Source organism: Pholcus phalangioides, unplaced genomic scaffold, assembly GCF_987345545.1.
Source record: "Pholcus phalangioides strain wild (caught in Gottingen) unplaced genomic scaffold, Ppha-v1.0 ptg000011l_1, whole genome shotgun sequence".
NCBI classification, from domain to species: Eukaryota; Metazoa; Arthropoda; class Arachnida; order Araneae; family Pholcidae; genus Pholcus; species Pholcus phalangioides.
Window position 1 is genome coordinate 56,552,835 of NW_028301604.1, and position 25,942 is coordinate 56,578,776.

General features: G+C 34.9%; 1 protein-coding gene across 2 annotated transcripts; it reads left to right on the forward strand.

Annotated features, from left to right (window-relative positions):
• Window positions 1-25,164, forward strand: LOC149080605 (5-phosphohydroxy-L-lysine phospho-lyase-like). 2 transcript variants are annotated; one of them, XM_089239757.1, is made up of 8 exons: window positions 1-195; window positions 12,875-12,993; window positions 14,360-14,685; window positions 15,369-15,577; window positions 15,660-15,760; window positions 16,489-16,613; window positions 23,507-23,751; window positions 24,099-25,164. In XM_089239757.1, exons 1-8 carry the CDS (start codon window positions 122-124, stop codon window positions 24,397-24,399), a joined length of 1,500 nt encoding a protein of 499 aa, XP_089095883.1. In that variant the 5' UTR covers window positions 1-121; the 3' UTR covers window positions 24,400-25,164. The 2 variants fall into 2 exon arrangements, with proteins under 2 accessions (XP_089095883.1, XP_089095884.1); XM_089239758.1 differs by lacking the exon at window positions 1-195 and adding an exon at window positions 11,667-11,830.
• Window positions 25,165-25,942: the final 778 nt, after the last annotated feature.

Below are 25,942 nucleotides of genomic sequence, written 5' to 3' on the forward strand. Positions count from 1 at the left end.
AGTTTTCGTTTTTCAAAAGAGTTTCACGAGCTGCGCTCGCGTGCGCTGGTCTTTTCGATTGCTCTTATTGGACTAACTGATATTGTGATTCCTTGTTTACATTTTACAATCGTGTGGTATTATGGCTTCGACAATCGTCCCAAAGGAAAAATTACCCAAAGAAGAAACTCTTAGATTGCGTAATGAATTGATAGGGTGAGCAATATATTTAATTGCATATTGTTAATTTTTACATAATTTTTATTTCATATAGGGTGATATCTGATCTACCCAGTTTAGTACGTTTAACTTTTCTCTTAATCAGATGGGATAGTTGATTTTTATCCATACCATCCATATTAATGTGAATTATTTGTTGATTCATTTAAACATTCAATGCATGAAATTTTATTTTAAAATTAAAAATTTATAACATTAAACCATATTTTTTTATCATGAAAATTTACAAATTAAAATTTATTTATTTCTACAAACTAGAACACAAGAAAAATTAGTTGAATTCATTCTCATTTTTCTGTTAACTATTATTCTAGTGGAATAACTGATTACCAATTGATTGCATCTGATGAGCCACTTTATTGCTTGGTGCATTGAAGTGTTAAACTGGTTTTTTATTCAATGTTTGATACATACATGGACATTTCAACTTTACACATTTATGTGAAATGTACATGAAAGTATACTTCACAGTTTATTTTTCATGTCTAACAAAGTGTCATGAATCAAAATTTAATGGCAACAACACGTTAAAAATTATTCAATAATTAGATATGGTGCTTGCTTAAATTTCAAAACTTTGAGTACATTTTTATAAAAAGAAATTTTATTTCATCCAGATAGGGGAACGTTAATGTATAAACATTCGAGAAAGGTCAAATTTCACTAATATCTCTCTAACTATAAAAAGTTCTCAAATTTTTACTAAAGCACAATAATTTTTTTGAACTGAACAGCCAGAATTAATATGTAGATCAGCTCAATTTCCGTGTCGTTTTTCTATACATTCGATCTGTGATTACGATTGTTAGCAAAGAATAGAGGTTCATCATCAATCATACCTCTTCCATTCATTGCTCCAGGTTATTCTGGCTTGACACCACTGCAATAAGAGTTTCATAATTCCTGACATTTTGAGAATCCCAGGAGTCAAGAACAAAGAATCATATTTCCCACAAATTCCCAAAATTATATTTTTTAATTAATTTTCATAGATTAACAATAATGATGACATTAATTTAGGGTCCTGACACAGAAGTAAGCCCCTATGCCTAAGACTTATGGTGGCTGCCAGGTCACAATTTTTGTAGTGCTTCCAGTATTGACTTTATACTGATGCAAAACACGAGAGCAATCCTTGGGCCCTAAAATAGCCCAGTCAACATCCACATTGGAGGCATAAACTCCTTGATGAATCACATAGCTGATATAAAGCTACAAACAATCATACTCAAGGAGGGGCATAAGGGTATTTGCCCCCTATACCTTTATATGCTATCTTAATCAATTTCTGTTAATTTAAAAAGCTTCTTAACTGAAAATTCATGGGAAAATATTTGTTGTACCCTCTGTACCGCCTCCAAATTCTTCGGAACCTGAGAATCATTGCCCTTGAACAAATTCTTTACCCAAGGAAAATGGAAAAAGTCACATGGAGCAAGATCGGGGGAACAAACTGGTTGTAGAACTATTGAAATATGATGTTTTGACAAGTAATCTGACACGGGGGGCAGGGGGGGGGGAACCTGTGAGCTGGCGCATTGTTGTGATGGCACACTTACAATTAGGCTTTCCGAAGATCTGGATTTCAAAGAATCATGCAGACATTTGAGGGTTCACAAGTCCCTCCTGGTATCAGATTACGTGTTGAAATATTGCATTCCGATACTTTCAAAACCAACTTATTACCCTGATCTTGCCCCCTGTGACTTTTTCCTGAGATAAAGAATTTATCCATAGGGAAGGATTTGCTGGTTCCAAAGAAATATAGCAAGCAGCGATGAAGGCACTGGGGGAGGTGACAAAAAAAACCCTTGCATTCTGCATTTACATCATTGTATGAACACTGGCAATAATGCATAATTGCACACGGTAGTTGCTTCAAAAGGAAAACCAAAAAAAAAAACAAAAAAAACAGGTTCTATCTTTATTGATTCATCCATGATAAAATAAGGCTCTGAACTTTTTGAACGTAACAGTATAAAAAAGCTAATATATAATTACACCAATGTGTTGTGCCATTGGGACTCAAACATATTTTAAGAACAAAAAAAAAAAAAATACTACTACTCCTAACAGATCACAAAACGGTTGGTAAAAAAAACTTTTTTTTAAAAATCAGGGCTTTTTTTGGTTAAATAAGATTAACATTAAAAACAATAAAATTTCTGAAAAATCATTCAAACTTATAATAATTAACTAAAATAAAATGTTTATTAATGTAATTAACACTATTCCCATATTAATTAATCTATAAATACTTCTTACAAGCTTCTGTAATTTAATGATTTTTGCTTAATTCAAGGAATGATTGAAAATTCTTACAGCCGTATTCACTGACAGAGTTTAACTATAATTGCAGGTTAAAGGATTAGAGATTGAAACAGATTGGTTAAATTTGGGATTTCAACCAATCTGTGTCAATCTCTAATCCTTTAACCTGCGATTGTAGTTAAGCTCTGATGGTAAATATGGACGTTAATTTCATTAACCATATAATATAAGGGTGCTTTCTCCAGTTACTTTCAGTATGCTTAATTAGGAAGCTATTTTGCAAAAACTGTGATAAAAATAAGGTGAATATAATGTATTTAATAAAGCATAAATAATGCAGGTTAATTAGCGATGATTTACGATATACAGTGTGATTATATACAACTAAAGTTCTGATTTCAAAATACTGTAAAATAAGAACCATTATCAGAATAACTTGAAGATTTACATGAATAGGCTATTCCTGAAGCAATGAAATTTTATATGGCAAAGGGGAAAAAAATACTTAAAAATGTAAAATTAACAACATTGTACTCATCTAACGCGTGGGAAATTTGCTTGCAGAATGGAAACGATAGACAGTCAGGGCAAAATAATTAGCATTGCATGATTTCATAATTCATGGAAACATCACAAAAATGAAGTAATTGAACAAATAACTACAACTTACTCAAGAAACGTTGAATATGTTGTTCACCGTGTTCTGGCCATGAGGTGAAAACACAAAAATGCTTGTTCAACAACAGATCAGAGCATGCCATGGTCATGATGCGGATGTGCTTATAATTTATCAAAGTTTGCAATTGAAGCATTGTTCATAACATTTTGAGGTACCTCACACAGCCAGAAGTTGCAAGGGTTAAGGTCAAGGCCAGGTATTGTTGTCATCCTGTTATTATTAAAATGGTTCTTCAGCAGCTGCTTAGCTGGTATTGCAATGTGCATCTTAATAAAAGTTGTGCTATCTATACATTGATGCTGTTGAAGTGCCGAAATAATGTAGGTGCACAAAATAGATTATACTGCTGGCCAAGTACAGCATCACCTACTTACACATTTTGCACTTTCTTCTTTTCTTTTGCCAAAGAAATTTCCATTGTTTCAGGATTATCCATGCAAATTTTCAAGTCATTCTGACCAGTGGTTCTTATTGTATAGTTTTGGAATCAAAACTTTAATTATAATCACCCTGTATATAACTGATTACTTTTCATAAATCTGTTACTACTATACAGTAAAACCTTGATTAACTGGGCTTAATGGCGAAAGTATGTAAAAAAAACTATTGAATATTGAGGCTGGGTGATATACAGTACGAGATATGCTACTACTTATGGGAAAGAAAATTAAAATGTCTGAGGTAATGCAACTACTAGAACACTGGTCTTTGTCCTTTGGGGACAGCTGGTGCCTCTCTTTATTGTATTATAAGACCACCTGCCCCTAGCATGATGGTGTCACCACTGTTGCTGCTTCTTTGTGAAGGAAAAAAAAAACCCTGTGAGATAATTACATTCAGATGTGTGGTGCAATACTTATTCATGTGAAAATTTGCTAAAGATAGAGCATCAGAATGCAACAAAAGGTTAGAAAATATGGTAAGAATGAGAAATTTTGTTTTCTGTATATAACTTTAAATAATTAAGATATTTCATATTAAAAAAAAGTATATATTCAGGCCAAAACTTTTGAGACTTTATAAAAAAAACACCACTCATACCATTTAAAGATATACCATTAGAATGTACACCAAGAATATAAAATGTGGTAAGAATGAAAATTGTTTTGGCTAATAATGAACCAATATTATATTTTTCAAAGGAAAGAAATTATATTTAACCACTTTTATTTGATTTTTTGAAAAAAACCACTTGGTTAACACCGTGGTTTAAACCAAACAACCCTGTCACAAAATAAAATATTTCATGTAAATAAATAAATTATATATATTTATTTATATATTTATTAGCTCCTACGAATGGGTGCTTTGGAAACACTGACAGCAATCATGGAATTGATAATCATTTTTGAAATGAAACAAAATAAGCTTGATATGATATTTAACTTATGTACATCATGGTGGTCAAGGTAAATATAAAAGAAAAATAGTGTCTCACATACTCTTAAAAGGAAAAAAACATAACTTTGAACAAAACTCATAAAGTCATGGCCTTTTATCCTAGAAGTGATTCAAATCACTCTACAGTTCAGAAAAAGGCAATTACATGAGAATTGCCTCATTATAGCCTTAACTAATGCAATTTTAACCATCAACTGCATAACTTTTGAAGACCAGACCTAAACTTTTTGTAAAGTGTGTTGTTAACTTTGTGTAAAGTGGCCCATCACAATGGCACAAGAGGATCATCAGGAGGTTAGAGACGAGTAAGAATAACTGATAAAAATTATAGAGAGAGAGAGACTTCAAGGTTCTCAAAGTGAGAAATAATTTGCATGGGTGGATTAACACATAGACAGAAAACTATGATGTATAAAAAGAGTCATTTTAAACACATTGCAATTTGGTCAGTGAAACCATAAATGTGTGCTTTATGTTTTTTAAATGAAAAATCAAAATAAAAGAAAGAAACGTTATACTCATCCATTAAATAACAGGTAGAGGAAAAAAAAGTTATTACATATCAGGCATCTGTAACTTGATCAGCTAAAAACATAATTTAAAGAATTGATCAAGCAAAAAATTATTATTATTATATATACACCAAACATGAATATTAAAAAAAATCACACCAGAGAATATATCTAAGAAACCTTTCTGTGAAATGAATAAACCCTAAAAACACTGGATCCCTACATGAACATCAAATTAACTACATGCAAACATAAAGAAATAACTCAACATGGACATCAATAAATCTAAATAAACCCTTATCTGAAAAATAGCTTTTACGTCCCAAAAAGTGAGTTTTTTTCTCTTCGTAAAAACTGCTGTGTTTGAAATATATCACATTCGAAAGAAACATACCTAATAATTATTTGCAGATATATGTATGTTGTGGAGAAAAAAAATATTTCATGATAAACTGAAAAAATTAAAAAAGAAAATGATGAAAACTTCTTGATGGGACAAAAAAAATCATGTGGGTACACTATAAGCAAACATTTTACAAAGAAGAAAAATATTGTGAATACTACAAGAGCACCCAAGACAGCCCGGGTGCCAATGTAACTGACCAGGGAACTCAGCTGCATTATCTGCCGGATATTGACGGCTAAATCTATTGTTACACCATTTTGGTGGTCCCTGGAACGAAATTCCTGGCTACTGGCCTGGGTGGGGGTGTGACTACTTTTAGAAGAACCCACAAAAAGGACGATCGTGGCCCCGTTTTTTAGGTGGAGCTGATAGTGTTCCAGTCTGGAACGATTTTTTTTAGCATCTTTTGTTTTTTTACAGTATAAATTCACTATGAAGAGGTCTGTCAAAGTTTTCAGCCTGGGGGGGGGGGAGCGCGGATGAGGGGCCATGGGTACGCCGACCGATATCTTGCCTCCGAGAATATTGAGATCCACTACAATTGGGATAAACAAAAGGTGAAAGAGGTTGAGAAGCATTGATCTAAGCAACTATATGGGTAATTCTAGGCTAAAGGGCCTAAACTAAGTCCAGATGTACCGCGTGGGGTGACTGTTGACAAACAAAAGAAACACCAATTAGACGTCTTTGACAAAGAGCGATCCCAGAAAAAAAAAGGTCACCGTCCGGCCCTATGACCATATAACCCGCGTTTTTATAAACATTCGCAGCTCTTGCACGTAATAAAAAATATCCCATTTTCTCTGTCTTTTTGCATAAATTAAATGATTCATAATTATGATCATTGAGATATTAAGGTACTTTCCCAATATTTTGACTGTACCACAGTGGTGGCTCGTGGCTGGGGAGAGGGACAGGGCTGCGGCATCGGGAGGGGGGCGCAGATTTCAGAAAATATGTAGTCATGTATCAGTATTGCACTGCATCGAAAACTTATTTTTGTTTATTAACTTATTTTTCACATCATCTGTATATCTATGCAGTTCAAAAATAATAATGCTCTATCAACGCAACATTAACGTAAATAATTTGCGAATCGATATCTTAACATACCGTGACCAGATGTCCCGGTTTTTCTCTATTTTTCACCTTGTCCCGAAAAGGGCTTTCGAGACGCCTGTTTGTCCCAGTTTTTGCTTGCACAATGAAATAGAATTATTTTTGATATTTTTCTAATTTAACTTTTAGCTACATTAGATATTATGTCAATAAATTTATTATTTCACTTTTATTTTTTTGCCATGTTAATATTTTATGTAAGCAAAGGACGCCGAACCCATTTTGAATCATTGCAGCCCCATTCATGTGCAATATTGAGATTTGAATGGGGGTGGTTTGGTGAATATAAACCTCCTTGGCTTTTTTTTTTTCACCGTAGGAAGAATAAAGAAACGATATACACCCACGCAGATTTTTGCGGTTTCATGCCCTTTTCCCATAATCCTTATCGATTTTCCCCCATTGCCGAGTGAAAGATACCGACACTTTTCCATTTCCCACATAAACCTGGCTTGTATGTTGTGAGTTGAGTTCATAGTTCCTGTTCTGGTTTCAGTGAAAGACTGGGAATAAACGCCGTTAGTCGTGATGAGAATTTCGTTTGATCAGCGAAGGGTCAGATTTTATTGTTTAATATCTTGTAAATAGTTGAAAAATATTTGAAGAATATTTTTTGTTCGCTTGTCTTATGCGTACCAGCCCTAAGAAATAATTGAACCACGTGATCTGTTTCGAGTGTTTCAATAAAAACTCTTAAAAATGCCGAAATGCAGTTTTGAAGAATTGGAGCCAGATATCATTGTAAGCAGAAATTTCTAGGGCTCTGACACTGAAGTTATAGATGATGATATAGAAACCAGACAGCCTTTCATCTGACATGGGATATAAGTTCGTTGTGTCGTGATTTTGGGATTTTCTCTTTTAGGGGTAAAGTGTTTGTGTTAATCTAATGATTTCAATACGAGTTACGTTATGCACTTGAGCGTAAAGCACTGCGTGAATACGTATTCCCCCTCCCCAGTAATTTATGAGCATATAATGTAACGCATCTCGCCTATATTATATAGGAGGTCGTGATCTCAGCCTTCACGGCATATGCCCTTGAATCAAGTATCTTGTATGTGCGGGAAGGGAAGCGTAATTCCATACCGTGCATAGGATTTTTAACATAGGATGTGCCTCATTGGCCAAGATCACTATTACGTCACTAAATCGTCACACCCGATCGTGACTTCGGAACTCAATGTACTGCGCATGCACGACATAGTTATTGGCGCCAATATATTTCCTGGCAACGTTTAATCATTTATTAATGATAGATATACCTAATTTTACCTACAATCGGCATATGCCAGTCGGTGTAATGGTTAGAGCATGGGGTTTGTGTAATGAAGGTTGTGCGTTCGAATTTTCTTTAATAGTGTTACCCGCGGTCTTTTTTTGGAACATCTTGTTTCAACTTACCAGTTTTGCCATATTTCCGGTTGTGGTGACAACAGAGTTGATATTTTCAGTCTGGGAGCAGGGACGACCCCTTTAACGGCTGGAGGAGCGAAGCGATGTCCGAGCGTAGCGAGGCGGCCGGGGGTGAAGCCGTTTGCGGGCCGCGGGCCTACAGGAGCATTTACTAATAAAGTAGTCGGAAAGGGTTTTTTTTTTGCGTTTTGATATTATATTGTATATAATTATTATTATGATAATTATGTTATATTACTGTAAAATTTTAGATGCTTGTAATATTATCGCGCGAGCAGTCATGACGAAATAAAAGCGATATCGTTAATGAACCCTACGTGACAGCCGTAGCTCCGAATCGGTAATGTTCAGCTTTTCGGCTACTACGTCACGAGATAGGTTCGGAGTTAGAATTTCCTTCGATCTTTAATGACGTAATTGTGATCTTCCCCAATGAGCGTATCCCATGTTTGAACCTAAAAGTACATTATGGAATTGTGCATACGGGAAGTCTTGTAACCATGGCTCCCAACTTGATATTTTACTCGTTTTTGCGCCTTTGTGTAGAAGTAATGTAATGATATTTTAGTAATACAGTGTTAGTTTGCAATTTTATACTGTAATGTATACCAAATGAGAGTTTTGAAAATATCCCAGTTTTGTCCCGGTTGTTATTAATGAATATCACTGTTTTTAACAATAATTTCCGGGATTTGTCCCGGTTTCGCAGGCACATCATCTGGTCACCCTCTCTTAACAACGTTGAAAATCATCATTTAGGTTCAGCAGTTACCATCGGCAATGGTTTTTTTGCTAATTGTGAAAATTCATACTCTTGTTTCAATATTATATTCTAATTTAAAAGGGGCATTATATTTTAACGCAGTGTTTTTCCCAAAGTGGGCAATATCGCCCCCTGGTGGGCGATGAAATAGTCCAAGGGGGCGATAGAAGCTGCGAGTATAACATAGGATCCTATGGGTTCACTGGAGTCGGGGGCGATGAGGGGCAAAAAAATTGTAAAGAAGGGGCGATGGAACAAAAAGTTTGGAAAACTATGTTCTAACGAAAAAGTTTTATATTCAATGGTATTCTAATTTACATGAAAGATACAACAGATTTAAAAGATGTAAAGTAGATGGCAGCATCAGTATCCAGGGCATGGTTTTCAGCGCTGTCAAAACGAGTTTAATACTTTGGGTTACCAGATTCGAAAACTGAAAAAAGGAGGTCGCCTGCACTGAGACGCCTTCTATAGCGACTGTATAAAGGGGTTCTAGTCTGTACACGCACCCTTAGTGACATCACTAATTTCCCCAATAGATGACGCCACTATCATGATCATTAAAATCAGCCACAACGATTTTCCCAAACTCTAAAAGAGAACCGCTAAAAACAATAGAAAAAACTGGGAATTTGGACGGGTATTAGTGAAATGTGTGTGGAAAAAACGCAAAAACACTCATATCAATGAAAAAAATGTGTATTTCAAGAGTGGAAAAAACGCAAAAACACTCATATCAATGAAAAAAATGTGTATTTCAAGAGTGGAAAAAAAAAATTTCCCAAAAAAAAATAATTCCGGAAACCTGAAAAAAGGAAGACGAAAGGGCGAATTTTCCAAAACGTAGGAGGACGCTTGAAATGACATCGAAAAGGAGCATAATTGGTAACCCTAGAAATACTAACAATATGTGCTGACCATCCCCTTTCTCCCGTTGCTAAACGCTAAAGTTATAGTACCTCCTCATTTATACCTCATATCGGCGCACGACGGAAAGCGCTCAAAGACGGAAGAAGAATACATAGCTGTCTCTCCATGGAAAGCACTGCCAAACCTTGACCATATGACCCTTATTTTACGGGACACTTTTTTTTCAATCGGTGCTTCCGAAAATATTTCTTTTCAAATTTATCAAATTCATTTGAAAAAAAAGGAATTCAATGGTATTAAGTTGGTATCAAGCCTATCTGAAGATTTAAATGAATGACTTGAAATTTCCAAGGATGGCATGCGCTTTTGCACCTCCTTCGCGAACTGCCCCTGCTGTACCGACTTTTGTTGTCCCGTATTTTAAACAAAGCTTCTTGAATTCGTAATCTTCATTTAATTGACGATTAATTGACTTATAAATAAAATTTGATAATTATGACTACAAATATTTAATGTATTTTCCGTGAAATACATTTCAATTCACTGAGATTTGTTGTCGCCCTTTATCTCTCTCGGAGATTAGTTGATTTTTTTAGCAATTTTAGCGAAAACTGCCAACTTCTTCCATGTTTGGTAATTAAAGGCGAGAACCAGCGCGATATCCATATTTTTATTCATTAAATATGGTCATCGTTATAATTTTAAATATGAATATTCATATCTGGAGTGATCATACGTTCCATATTTTCCCGGACAGTCCCGATTTTTTCTATTTTCCTGGCTGTCCCGACTTTTCTGCATAAATGTCCCTGGTTTTCACTTATTTTCAGCGAAGCCAACTTGACTTTTATACTTCAAATCATAGGCGGAGATATATTTGAAAGTCTGGGGGGCGGCATGATTGTGATGATGTCAATTCATATATACGGAAATACATTAAATCAGTAGGCTTTACCTTTGCGCGCCGCTGGGGCATGGGCAGAGATACGGGGGCATTGGTCCCCCCAGCTTCAAAGGTGGAGTCGACTGATCTAATGTATGTGTATATATGAATTGACATCATCATCGTGCTCCCCCTAAATCCATCTCCGCCTATGCGCTTTGGGGCATTGCCCTCCCATGCCCCCCGACGCTCCCGTATCCCCGTATCTCCGCCCATGCTTCAAATCAACGATTTAAATTATCTTCCCAACTCAGAAATTACATTACGATAATTAAGACCACAAATAAAAGTATTTATTTCACATTTGTTATATTTTTCTTTAATTCATTGCAATTTGAAGTGGAGCTTCATTTCTCTCAATTGGCGACTTTTCTGTGATCTTAGCATGAGTTGGCAAATTCGCTTACTTTTGCCATCATTTTTGGCAATGTCCCGTATTTTCCTGTATTTCGAAGCCCAATTTCACGTATTTTCCTCGAGCAAATGTGGCCAGCCTATTCATATCATATATTTGACATGTTAACACATTTAACACTATCGTTCTTATTCACTGGGATTTTCTGTTATTCTTTTATTTCTTGTCTTTTGGCATTTATGCCGGCAATTGGTGATGTTGATGTCTGGGGTGACCATACGTCCCTTATTTCCCAGGACAGTCCCGGTTTTTTGGCCGTCCCGACTTTTTAGCGAGTGTCCAGGTTTTTCCCGTTTTTTACACGAGCCTTACTTGAATTTTTATCCTTTATTGAAGTCAAAGGATGGAATTATTTTTCTATTCAGAAATTATATGATAAATACAATTATAAATAAGAATATTAACCTCTCACATTCGTCTTGGTGAACGTTTTATTTCGTGGAATTCATTTAAATCTACTGCAATTTGCAGTAATGCTTTATTTCCCGCCATTTTGATTTTTACGTAATTTCTCCAATATTTGGCAACTTTGTTTACTTTTGGCGTCATCCCGTATTTGGAATCCCAATTTCCCATATTTCTTTCGAGAAAATATGGTCAGCCTAGTGATGTCCCATATTTAACCCCTTACCTGCGTCGCCGAACTGAGTTCGGGCACAACGAGATTCTGGTAACTCATACGTGTAACATATATGTATTTGAATCATGAGAAAATTCGTGTTTCTTTTCTGCTTTCCTACTTTCCTTTCCTTTCTGCCATAACTATAACTGAGCAACGTCTCCGGAGCCTCAAGCTACAGAGGGCTAACAATTAAGGTATTTACATGTAAAAATGTTGACATCTGGGCCCCCGGATACAAGATGTGCCCCGGGGTTTCGGGAGTTGCTCGAGAATAAAAACTCTACCCATGCGGTATTTATTTTTGGCGCCCCTCGAGAAAATAATCTCTACCCGCGTGGGACCTATTGTTGGCACCTCCAATGACTTTTTTTTGGTCAACGACACAGAGGCTATTTAGCGGCCGACGCGTGCCCTCCTGCCAAATCCCCAACTTTACGCTTTTTTTCTAATTTAAGGGGCCCAATAGTTTCTTCTGTGCCCGGACCCTCAACCAACCTTAATTCGCCTCTGGTCGACAAACCTTTTTTTTTTACCTTCTAACTGGAATTTGTTGCCCCTTCTAGAGCGGCACCTCCTTTCTCTGCAGCATACAGTATGGCTCTGTCATTTCACATCCAAACTTTAGTTTCTAAATCAAAAGTTTTAGGACTATTTGACTCAAAATATTTTCAAAATGCTATAGGTTTGAGTTTTTTTTCCCGGAATGGCTTAAAATGCTCAGAATTTTATTCATGCAGCTATTGGAACCTAGGGACTGAAGCTATTTCAGCCTGAAATCCAAATTCTATGACCATGAGCTAACAAATAAATTCTTTGGGATGGAACTTGCCGAATACTTTAGTGCAAATATCAAATCATGAGCAGGATGGTGGCACCATGACACAGGCCATTTTATGTGAAATTCAAATTAGTGAACCACTTTGAAAAAAGGCATTAAACAGTGTGGCAAGAGTCAGTGATTGACAAAAAAAAAAAAAAAAAAAAAAATAGGTCATAGCCCACGAGTAAACATTTTTTCTTTTTACTGGTGGGGCCAAAAAATATCCCCCCCCCTTTTTGGAGGTTGAGATGTAACTCATATTTTTTTTCTTTGTTTCATGCAAAAATGTATCATGAGACAAACATAGGATATAAACTGAATTTATTGATAAAAAATTTTCATGATAAATTTTTAATTTGGACTGTTGTTGTTGATACTCTATCTCATATTGCCACTAACTTTCATGTTTTTTTAATAGGAAGTCATGTGCACTGTTTTTCCACCAGTCACCACTCAAAATTGTAAAAGCGTCTGGTGTTCACATGTATGATGAACATGGTCATGAATATCTTGACTGTATAAACAATGTGGCGCATGGTTGGTATTTTGTTTTAAAGTATTTCAGTCAATGCTTTCAATATAGCATTAAAAACAACAAAATTTTTACATCATCTGAGTATTTAAGTTCTCAAAGTGCAACCCTTTAAAAATTGAAACCAGTTAATTTTTGAACAGGATTTTGAAGAATACAACAAAATTACATTCAGTCAGTAATATCGCCCCCTAGGGGATGGAATGGTCAGGGGAATGTAGAAGCTATGGGTATAATATATAGTATCCAATATGGGTTGACTTATTCATGGGCGGTGAGGAAAAAAAAATACTGGATATAAAATTCTGGATATTCTTTAATATATTCAGACATACCCAAATACTAAATGAAAATGTTTTGGGAATCTACGTAACGTCATGTTCTGGAGATTTACGTGATGGCTACAGATATCATACCCTCTATATATGTCATGGCTCAACAGTTATCAATGTCATGGTGTCTGTCTATCAGGTGTCTGTCATTAGCTGAAAGTTTTCAGATTGTTTTTAAAAGTCGTGCTGACTTTTATGTCAAAATGCAAATGTTGATTTATAGGTTTGCCACCTGTGGGCTATACAAATTTTGCCCCCCTCATCCAATTCTAATCTAATTTTCTTGACCACTCATTCCGCAAATTTGCTACCCTGGGCAGACTATAGTCCCCCTGCAAATACCCCTTTGTGTCAATGTGCAAAATGCCATTGTTTTCAAGATTAAGCTATAGTTAAAATATTCTAATCTAGGTGTTCTTTAACTTTTTTTCACCTGCCTTGTCCTAATCATCATTTATCTGTGGCTAAATATAGAATAGCCTAAAAAAATTGCTCCAAAGCACTGAACGGGCACACATATCAATATAAAAACTCTTTGCGATGGCCCAGGAGCCACAGCAAACACTTTGAGAACTACTTGTTTAATCTGTTTAAATTAGGCATATTACAGTCACTGGTCAATTTCACAAACCAACATGTTTTTATGAACTAGTCCTCTGATCCCAAACAATATGCCATTTTTTAAACATCTTTTTCCCATTTACAAACTTTTTGTTTTTTGCTCTAATTGTTCAGGTCGATTTGAGTTTATAGAAACTTTTTTTTTTGTTTTTGAGTTTATAGAATATTTGAGATTATGTCAACTGTATTCAGTTATATTACCTACTGTACAAAATTTTAGCCCCGGCTTCAATGAAAAGTTTTCATCAGTATCAGGGTTTTTTGATACAAGAATTTCAATTAACTGTATCCAATTTATTTTGAAGCAAACTCATATTTTATATATGCATTTAATTCAAATATATTTGATGTATGAAAATGTATTCTCTCTCATTTCTTTCATAGTATATTGATTTTCATCCCCAGTTATTTTTTTCAGTTGGCCACTGTCACCCACATGTGACTAAAGCAGCTATTGATCAAATGCAACTACTTTATACAAACAGCAGATATTTACATGATAACATTGTCACGTATGCTAAAAGACTGACATCATATTTTCCAAGTGAGTTGAGTGTGTGTTACTTTGTCAACTCAGGATCTGAAGCAAATGACCTGGCATTGAGGCTTGCTCGTGCTCACACAAAGCATAAAGATGTCATTGTTTTAGATGGTGCATATCACGGAAACTTGATTTCTATGACAGATTTAAGCCCGCTGAAGTTTGAGAAAATCCCAGGAGGGAAAAAAAAATTTGTTCATGTTGTAAGTTTTTTACCTTCTTTATTATGATAAAATTTTGTCTATTATGACATGCTAGTCAAACTTATAGTTAAACTCTGCTATAATGAACTCCAAGCAAGGACTATATTTACAAATATCTTTCAGGGATGTTCGTGTGTGTGGGGGGGGGGGATAAACTGATAGTACAGTAGACTTTATAGCCCTGTTTACATGGGAAATGGAAAAAGTGGGTTTAAAACCCTCTTCAAGAATTTTCACCAATACCTGTTCACCATTTTTTCCCTTATGTGGAAAAAAAGTCGTCAAGCGGGTCTTAGAACTCCTAATGCTACTACAATATTGCACTTCTAAACAGGGCTAATCAGTGATTTCATATATATCCTTCATTTTTTAATATTTTAGAAAGGGGACCAGACATCCAGGTCAATTATGTTAAAATCATAAGTTCAAGTTTGTCTTAAGTAAATTTTAATCCATTTTAAACATGCAACAAATTCATATTTTGACCTTTTCTGGACTAATTGTCAACCTAATTTTCTGTATGATTGTAATTTGACATGAAATATACAGTAGTAATAACTTATGGTCAATCAATATTCATTTCTTGGCAAGTATTATATGTTAAGCAGGGAGAGGAATGTTGGAACAATAATTTTTTTTTTTTTTATTGTTGCCACTCTTAATTCTCTTGCAATTTCTCAAAGGCACCTCTGCCTTGCTCATACCGAGGGAAGTATACAAAGGAAAGCTATACACCAGAGGAAATTGGAGCAAAATATGCTAATGAAGTTGCAATGTTGATAAACAATGCTCACAACAAAGGTAGAAAAATTGCAGCCTTTATTGCTGAATCAATGGTTAGCTGTGGTGGCCAGGTTGTTCTTCCAGATGGATATCTTGAAGCAGTATATAGGTATAAAAGGATATTTTCTAAATTAAAAAAAAACTCTACTGTATGTGCTCTTGTTTTAGATTAAATTAAATTTATTTCTTAGCTATGTTCGAGAAGCTGGTGGAGTTGTCATTGCTGATGAGGTTCAAACAGGGTTTGGACGCTGTGGTAACTTTATGTGGGCCTTCCAGTTGCAAGGAAATGGTACATAGTTTTCATCTAAATCTTGTTTGGCATTTTGTTATGTTTTTTGTTCTTACATTGTCACAAATTGTATCCTATTGCTAGGAATGAATTTGTTTTCATCAATTTAGAAGTAAATAATAAATACTAACAGCCCCATTCTGATTACTATTATATTTCATTTAATTAAGATGAAAATATCTTAAAAACTTAAAACTACTTATTTCTATTTCATGATAAAAATGATTTGGATTATCTGTGTGATTGGAAGTATTGAAACTTTTATAAAATAAATAAATGCATTTATTTTGTTATTCAAATCACATATATACCTTCTACATAACATTTTATAGAATTAATAAACCCAATTTACTGATTCTAAAATCATGCATATCAAAGTAAAGTTCTTCCTATGCTGATCAGTCCACGTTTGATGTGGTAAAAACATTGAATAAACTAACTTTATTCTTTTTATATTGATGATTGATATGTCTAGTTTGTGGAAATAATTTAAATTAAAAAAAAAGTAACTAAATTAAAAAGTTCCATTTTTTAAATTACATTTTATGTTTCTTTTGTTAAATTTTCAATGCATATGTATGTATATTTGCTAGTACCTAATTGAGACAATATGCTTAAAATTTTATTTTAGCACTAAAATGCAATGCTTAAAACATAAGTTTCAGAATGTTAAGTATGTACCAGTTATGAAAAAATTATGTAGATCATTAATTTTTTAAAATTCTTAGGTGTAATTCCAGACATTGTAACTGTGGGGAAACCAATGGGCAATGGACATCCAGTTTCTGCAGTTATCACAACCAAAGAAATTGCAGAAAGCTTCAAAAATCTTGGCATATCCTATTTCAATACGGTAATGTGTACTATATACATATGTAACTTTATTTCTGAGGCCTCGCTTTCCAACAGTCCACCCATGGAGGTGGTGGTTTGTTGTACCCCTGATATATAGGGCTGTGGACTTTTATGTATGTATGGGTTGGTTCTGAAACTTCTGCCACCCATGGCTCCCTTGCTTTGATAATGTTTACCTGCAGTTCCCCAGAATAGTCTAAAATAGAACCACTTTCAAAGCACTAAATAGGCAATTATAAATGTCAGCAGTTTGCTGCTATGCCAAAGGTTGGTTTGACAAAGTTTGACGACACCCCTAGGAGCCATGGCACACACACTCTGAGAAACACTAGTTGAATCTCATAGAAAAGACACTGACAATGAATAAACCAAAAATTTAAGGTGTTCTTTGCAGAAACAAATTTGGCTCTAATACAGTGCCAATGTTTCTAGCGATATTTTATGATGGCAAATTACAATCACGGGAATTAGTGGGGTCAAAACAAGCAAAATACTGTATAATATTTTTGAAGCATCATGAAGGCTGCTGCAGAAAAATAGCATAAAGCTAGCAGTATTATATGCATCATTCCTGTTGTAAGAGATTATTAAAATAATAAAATTGAATTTTTATATGGGCACCTTGTGTTCACAAAAACCCAATGAAAAAGTTGTTGCTCTGTCTTTCCTATTACAAAAAAAATCCACACTTCTAAGTGCACTGAGTTATTTGAATTAAAAAAAATTGAGAAAAGTTGGGAAAAAACAGGATAAATGAAGATAAAATGCATTTTACCTGCATTTTTGTTGTTTTTTCTAAAATCTCTTAGTTTCTTAAATTCAAATATCTTGGCAAATATCACACTTGGAAACATGGAATTTTTCTTTGTTGGCCTCCGGTGAGACAGGGCAACAACTCTCTAACTGGGTTTTTGAGTATGGGGTGTTCATATAAAAAGTTGGTTTTTGTATTTTAATAACTACACAACCCCTTGCAACATGAAGTATGTATAAGAGTTCTACACATTATTTGGATACTTTCTCTAACTGGAAGTATGCTTCTAAGTTCAACAGTTTGCTGCTAAAATGTGGTGTGTGCTGGTAGCTATGCACCCTGCTTATATAAACCTTCATTTTTAACGGTTTTAAATGGCTTCTCAATGATTCTATTTTTCAATTGAAGACCTGAGATACACGTAACTCGAATGGTCTTAGTAAAGAAACAGTGATAGACCCAAATTAAGATTGATTAATCGCTTCGATTCAACAAACAGCACATATGAATATCGCAAGCTCACTGCGACGCCCCTAGGAGTTCTGATGTGCATTTTAAGAACCACTGGTATACAAAAACGAGCTGTCAAATCATTCCTGAGTCGAAACAGCATCACGCTAGAGATAGTCCTATTTCTAGTATGGTGCTGCTTTAATGGGGAATTTGTCGAAAGTGGAACAAGGAATCCAAACAAAAGGAAAGTCAACTGAAAAAATGTTGTGTGTGATAAGGAGTGAAAAGATCATTTACAAAGAAGGGAAGAAACCTAATTTTTCAGAAACCAACTTCTGTAGAGACCTTGAACCTGATGAAAAACCAAATGCACTGAAGTTCCCATCTCAATTTCGAACCTTCCTGAAGGATGGATGCAATTAGAAAAGATATAGTTGCCTACCTCTAGAGACCGGTAGAACTTTTTGGAAGTGCAGGAAAGCAGGTGTATTGAGATGAATTGAGCATTAAATAGCATTTAAAAAGTATTAACACATTTTAAAAGTAAACCTTCGATTAACCGTCACCGTTCGGACCAGGGCTGTGACGGATAATCAAACAGATGGATAACAGAAATCTCTTAATACATATCTACGGTAACGCGATTTCACTGTGGGCTTGAGACAAAAATGAAAATAAAATCCTTTAAAAGTGAATATGAATATTACATAATATTTTATTTAATTTTACAAAACGATCAATATAACAGTAGTAACGTACAGAAATGTAATACTATAAACTTAAGTTAGAGTACTTTAAAATAACCTGTCATCTCCATCTGTATCTTTGAAGCTTGAGCTTTCTGCACAGTGATGTTCCGTATCTTACGCAGAAGTAGGATCTGTGTTGCATTTGTCTCCTTTTGCATTTTAAACCAGTTGATGCACTTTGATAACATTGTCTAACAACTGTGTCACAACTGAGACCAGTAACACAATAGCGGCTGTTTAGTGAAGGGTTTGTGCAACAATTTCTATAGCAGAAAGCCTCCGTGCATAGCTTGTGACATCACTGAAGTCATCCATTTCACCTATAGTCATTGGATATACTGCAAAAAAAGGTAAAGATTTCGCATATGTCAGCTTGCTATATCCAATGACCACTGGTGAAATGGACAACTTCACTGGCATCGAAGCTTCGTGGAGGCTTTGTGCTATAGAAGGTATTGGTTTGTGGCATGCCAGACAGTCACTTCCACCTTTATACAGTAGGGTGTAAAAGTAATCCCCGGATGATTTTAAAGGTGTCTGTTTGTCTAAAAAAAAATGTGCGAGTATCAACAAACAATGACAGATAACAGAAACTGACGGTTAAATGAGTGATTGTTAATTGAAGTTTTACTGTATTTACTTGCGCTTATTTACACACTCACGTTTTTCCCTGAAAATGATTTTGATATGTAAAAATCTGCGAGAGTGATAAACATAACATCATCATAACAAATCTGTCATAAGAAAATTCTGCTCCTGTAAACATGCTGCCCTAGACGGCTGCCTTGTCCCCTCACGCCTGGCACCGGCCCTGTCAATACGACACCAGAAAAAAATGGTAAAAAGTGTATATTGTGGTGCTGGTAGCACAGGGATGTAGTATCATCATGTATTGCAAACCCTAAGTCTATCTTTTTTTTTACGGTTTTCCTGGCTTACTGTTTCTCACGGCTCTTCATGGTTTCTAAAAAAATGAATGTATTATTCAACATTTATCGATCAGCAGACACACTTTAAAATTAGAAGTTTATAGACATCTAAAGCAGATGAGTTTGTTGTTATCCTTCACATTTCCCTCCGATAAGTTCGATCTAACTGACCATGTTCTATGTTGTCATTAAAAACATCAAGCCATGCAAAACTGCCAGTTTTTGGACACTCTGTCAGTTCTGTTTGCATTCCAGTTGAGCAACCGAACTATTTCTCATCATCAACTATTTTCAATCCACTGCTGCATGAAGGTCTCCTCAAAATTTTTCCATTTTATTCTGTCTGATGCTTTAGCCATCCAGTTGACTCAAGCCACTTTTCTGATCTGGTTGATCCATCTTGGGTGGGAACGCCTTCTCAGCATTTAACACCACGGGGGTACCAATCCAGAATACTTGTGGTCCATTTGTTGTCCTGTCTTCTTGCAGTGTGTACAGCCCATTTCCATTTTAAATGTTTAATTCTTTCCATATCATATACCTTTATCCAAGTGATTGGCTTTCTGTCTCTCCTTGTGATGCCTAACATACATCTTTCCATGCTCCTTTGTGCTGTCTGTAGCCTTTGTTATGAGTCCTCGTCTTGCTTATGAGTGTCCATGTTTCAGCTCCATAAGTCAGTGCTGGTAGCACACACTGCTTAAAGACTTTTCTTTTCAGGCATAATGGCATGTGGCTCTTCAGAATTACACAGTTTTTGCCAAAAGTGATCCATCCGATTCTGATTCTTCTGTTTATTTCATTAGTGTGTGATTCTGTTGTCCATCGTAATTTCTTGTCCCAGGTATACATAGCTTTCCACTTCTTCTATCTCTGTATTGTTGAGCAAGATCGTCTTCTTCAAAGCAAGGAGTTGAACATAACTTTAGTCTTTTGCAGATTCATTTTCAAGTCCACCTGAATATTTGCCTTTGCCAGTTCTTGTATCATTTCTTCTAGTTCATCTGGATTACTGCTGATAGTAACAATGGCGTCAGCAAAACACAAATCGTTGAGAGATTCCCCATTTATTTTAATTCCTTTTTTATCCCAATACAATTTTCTGAATACTTCTTTTAAAACAGCAGTAAAGAGTTTTGATGATATAAATATCACCCTGTCCGACACCTTTCCCAAGTTTAATCTTTGCTTTTCCTTTATCCAAACAAATGATTGTAGTTTCTTTATCATATATTTTCTTAATGATATTGATGTAAGTCTACTCTACCTGAATTACATCTAGAGCTTTAACAACAGCAGATATGAAGACAGAGTCAAACGCTTTCCTAAAACCAATGAAGGCCATACACAATGGTAATTCGTATATTCCTTGTGTCTCTCTGAGTTCCCTGATTGTTTGGATGTGATTCATTGTACTAAATTCACTTCGAAAACCTGCTTGTTCTTTTGGTTGGGCTTCGTGCAATGTAGATTCAAGCCTATATGTCAGCACTTTGGTGAAGATTTTATAAATTACTGATAAGAGACTGATTAGTCGATAATTCTTGATGTCCTCTTTTTCATCCTTTTTGTAAAGAAGAACCATCATTGCATTATTCAAATCTTCAGGCACATCCGATTTTGTGAGGCAATTTGTGAACAAAGCAGCCAACATACTGTCAAATTCCTCTCCTGTTTCTTTAACAATGTCTATTGAAATCCCATCTTCACATGGGCATTTCCCTTTTTTCATACATCTTATAGCCTTGTAGATTTCTTCTTTTCACATGTACTACTTGTACAAATTCTGCTCCATTTTCTCTTCTTCCTGCTCCTTTTCCTCTGCTCCAATCTTTTTCTTCATGTTTTTATAGAGTATTATAAAATTCCTGAACAATACTAATAATTTTATTTTCATCTTTCCTTTTTGGTGCAAAAATTGCCTTTCTCCCAACACACAGTTTTCGTTTTGCTGATTTTATGCTCCTATTATCTTCCAGGGCTTTCTTTACAATATCACAATTAAACTTCCTGACATCTTCTGTAATCTGCTTTTGTACCGTCCTACAAAGTTCTGCATATTCCACTTTTGATTTAGGATCATTCTTCTTAATCTGAAATTCTGTCCGGTCTTTCATCAGTTTCTTTCTTCATTGATTTGATTTTTTTTTCTCCAGTGACTTCTTATGCTACTTATTTTAGGGTAGTGGTTAAATTTCTGTTCATTGTGGTGACATCTTGTCCATCTTCAGTGGTCTTATATAACAAATCAAATCATTTCTTCAGCTCTAACTGGAATTTATATTGATGTTCTTGTGAAGATTTACCATATTGATGACAGTTTTGCTCTTTCCATTCCAGTGTTAAGCATTATTCTACATCTCACCAGTTGATGATTGCTTCCTGTATTGAATTTGCTGAAAGCACTGCAGTCTTGGATCATATACTCAGGGCCGCAACTAGATATTTTGTCACCCGGGGCAAGCCAGCATTTTGGCACCCCTTGTAATGTAGATGCAGTTAAATGGTGAATTCAGTGCCCCGTTCTGGTTCAGCGCACGGGTACCAGATCTGCCTGCTCCCCCTAGTTGCGGCCCTGCATATACTTCTTATCAGATAGGATGTAGCTGCAGGACTGTAGTGTGCCTTTTCTGGCCCCCAGGGCAGACTTTTCCTTCAGGGCCCTGCTTGAAAGGGTTGTTTGTGCAAAATAAGTGTAAATTTTTTTGGGGTCCTGGGGCAGTGCCCGATTGCTCCAGCCTAGTTACGGCCCTGTGTAGTCGATCTTCTCAATGTCTACTTTCTTTGGGGTTTCTTAAAAATTGAATTCATGATGCATAACTGTTCGGTCTCTGCAAATTTGATGAGTCTGTTTCCTCTCTCGTTTCGTACACCATAACCATGATTTCCAACTGAGCTTTCACTATTTCTTCTCTCTTCATTCTAGCATTGAATCACCCATTACAATTTCGATATGATGGTTTCCTTTAATATTCATCTCATCTAATTCTTCATAAAAGTCTTCTACTTCTTCCTCAGAATAGCTTGTTGTTGGTGCATAGACTTGTATAATCTGTATCCAGTACCTGCTTATCATAACCAACTTTGTAACTCTATTGGATGTGCCATCTAACTTAATGATGTGATTTTTTTATGAATGAAAAATCCTTTACCCTACTAGTTCTTTCATTATCTGTTCCTCTGTAGTAAAATACTCCTCTTTGTTTCTTCTTACTTCACAAATACTCTAATTTATTCCTTCCCAAGATGTTCCAATTTATTCTTTCTAGTTCTTCCAACTCCTGTAAACGATTTTCGGATGAAAGAAATCGTCCATTATATGTGGCCAAGGTCATCATCTTATGGCAACCTGGTCCAACTCAGAGATTCTTAGCACACTCTCTGTCTTCATGTCTTGCTGGTCGTGGCCGTAACCAGGGACACTCAGACTGCTGGGGACTGAGGGCCTTAGTTTATATAGACAAAGTTCATATTTTTTTTTAGAGGGTTTTGTCTGTAATCCTCCACACTGGCCAGTACGGGTTGAAAGAAGCCCATTCGCGGCCATCCACCATGTGTTAAACATGGCTACTTATGTAGTACTAAATAACTACTATAAACTACTATAAGTATCACTAAATAAAGAGTTTTTCCACACATTATTGGTTTGTCATTTCTGTATCTTTGTTTATTCTTCAGTTGATCAGGTTGGGGTTTCCAGTTATACATTCTTATGTGATTATGTTTTGTGTTTTCTACCTCCTCTAAAAGTTTGTACGTTGAGTTTTGAATCACCCTGTATGTATTTATGGTGTACAATTGAATAATTTTCACTCAAGTTCATTTTAATTCATAATAAATTCTCAAGTCTGCCTGCATACTACCTGTCCTGTATCATCATGGACCAGAGGTGATCTGCACACCATAAGTTGAATAATGCATTATCAGATGACTCTTGAGTAGTGATTTTTCTTTTTTCAATTCCAACACTTTTTATAATTCTATGTACATTTTATTATTTTTCTAGTTTGGTGGTAATCCTGTGTCAATGGCTATTGCAAATGCTGTTCTGGATATTATTGAAAATGAGAGTCTTTGCAAAAATGCTACAAATGTTAGTAATCATTTACTCAAAGAATTAGAAGTTTTGAAGTATAAGCATTCAATAATTGGTGATGTCAGGGGTGTTGGATTGTTTCTTGGTATTGATCTGGTCAAAAACACAAAGACAAAAGAACCAGCAACTGAGGAAGCCACTTTCATTGTTGAAAGGTATGAAATGTTTAATTAAAAAAAAACAATGGAAGAGAAAAAGTTTTTTTTTTGTATAACATGAATGTCAGGTATACAATATCATCTCTGGTGTTCTGTATTCATCTGTGTTATGCAAATATAAATCTATCTATCTATTTATTTTACACATGACATTTCTCAAGCACAATCTCAAGTTTATGACAGAAATTTCATAAATTTCACAAAAAAATCCAATTATAGCTTTCTTTCTAGATTTGTAATCTGAAATTTTATACCAAGATTATAAAATTATAGGTTTATAGAATAAATGGAAAATTTTTGAAATGCAAGTTATCACACATATATTTTTTTCATTTTCTCATCAGGATGAAGGATAAAGGTGTTATTATCAGCACTGAAGGAAAATTTGAAAATGTTCTGAAATTCAAACCCCCCATGACTTTTTCTGTTGACGATGCTAATCATCTGGTTTCAGTTTTACATAACGTACTTTGTGAAATAGAAAGTCAGAAGAAAGGACAATCTGCGTATAAGTCTGGTTCAGACTGGCATTATACAAATGAAAGTAATGGTACCGATGAGGAAATAATTGCTTCTGTTTCAAGTTCATGTTGTATCAGTTCTTCGATCAATGAAAATCCAAATGAACTCAGAGCCCAAAGCTAGTTCAAATGAAAAGACAACCAGAACTGATATAAAAAAACCAGAATTCCATGAAATTGAATTATGTTCACAATTGTAATTATAAGTCATGTTGTTATTCAGAATGTTTGATATAATGCATTTATTCATAGTTATATTAGATAGTAAAATTACCATTACGTCTGTAACATCTGTGATCATCAATTTTAACACCATCTGGAATTAAACAGAAGGCTTTATGTTGACATGATCCCATGAAGCCATTGAAACAGCATATTTTTGGATGTTAAATTTTTATCATGTGAATCTTTATAACATTGTACAGATATTTTGTTACTTGGATTTAAAACTTTCCTGAAATTGCAATAAATTTAAACAAATGTGTTTAGTGAGTAGCTTTTTATATTTGTCAAATAATGTGGTAACATTTTTGTGAGAAAAACTTTTTTCCTAATAAATATTGAAATATTCTTGATTTCAATACATTAAAAAAATAAATTTTCTTGAATTATTTTGCTCATAGTAAATTAAATGGTGTATTTACATTTTTAAGTTGTAATATAATTTTTTAATAATGTAGAAAACTGCAAAAATAAGTTTCCAGAATTCTCATCTAGCATACTTTTATCTGTAAGTGTTCAAGATTTGAAGCTCACATTTGTACATGTTTCATTTGCTAGAGTTGAGTATCAGTAACTTATATCATTGACTATGTATCTTGTTAAAAATCATGCGGCGCTCCATAAATTGTGTGTTTTTTATTTTAATAAAAATAATTTGTGATGTGCAATAAGTCTGTTGCTTAAAATGTTTTGGTGAAAATATATTTTTAGTGGAGCTGTCAGAAGTTCAGGCAGAATGGTTTTTTTTTTCCTATTTTCAAACTTTTTTTTAACTTATCACAAATGCCTATTTTAACATTGTTTTGCATAGATCCAGAAATTTTAGGGACCAATATTTTATAGAAAGCTAGAAATTCAATATAGCAGTGATATCATTGAATCACTCTTTTAAAATCTGGAACTATTGGTATAGATTATTATGAGAAAGTCAATTGCTCAATTAAATTACCTGAGCGATGAGAAACTTGGTTAGGTATAGAACTGACAATCATCGGTGGACAGTTTACTCTTTTCTAAACATGGTTGGAGATATGGGGGGGGGGGGGTCCATGGAAATGGGACTACTAGAACTAAAACTCCCTAGTTGCGGCCCTGTTATAATATATTATTGAAACAATTGACAGAATAATGTACATAATTGGTATCTGCAGTTAGTTCTTGTTAGAAAAATTCAAAACAATATCTGTATGTGCAGATAGACTTCATTGGCTGGGGGGGGGGGGCACGATAATGACGCAAGTTCTGTATAGAAAAGAAGGAGGGGCAAATTTTCTACCTCCACCCTCCCACCTATGCTTTGGGTTACCAGACGTCCTCCTTTTTGATGTCATTTCAAGCATCCTACGTTTTAGAAAATTTGCCTTTTTATTTTTATCCTTTTTTCAGGTTTCATGAAATTATTTTCTTTTTTTTTCTGGGGATAATTTTCTTTCCCACTCTGAAAC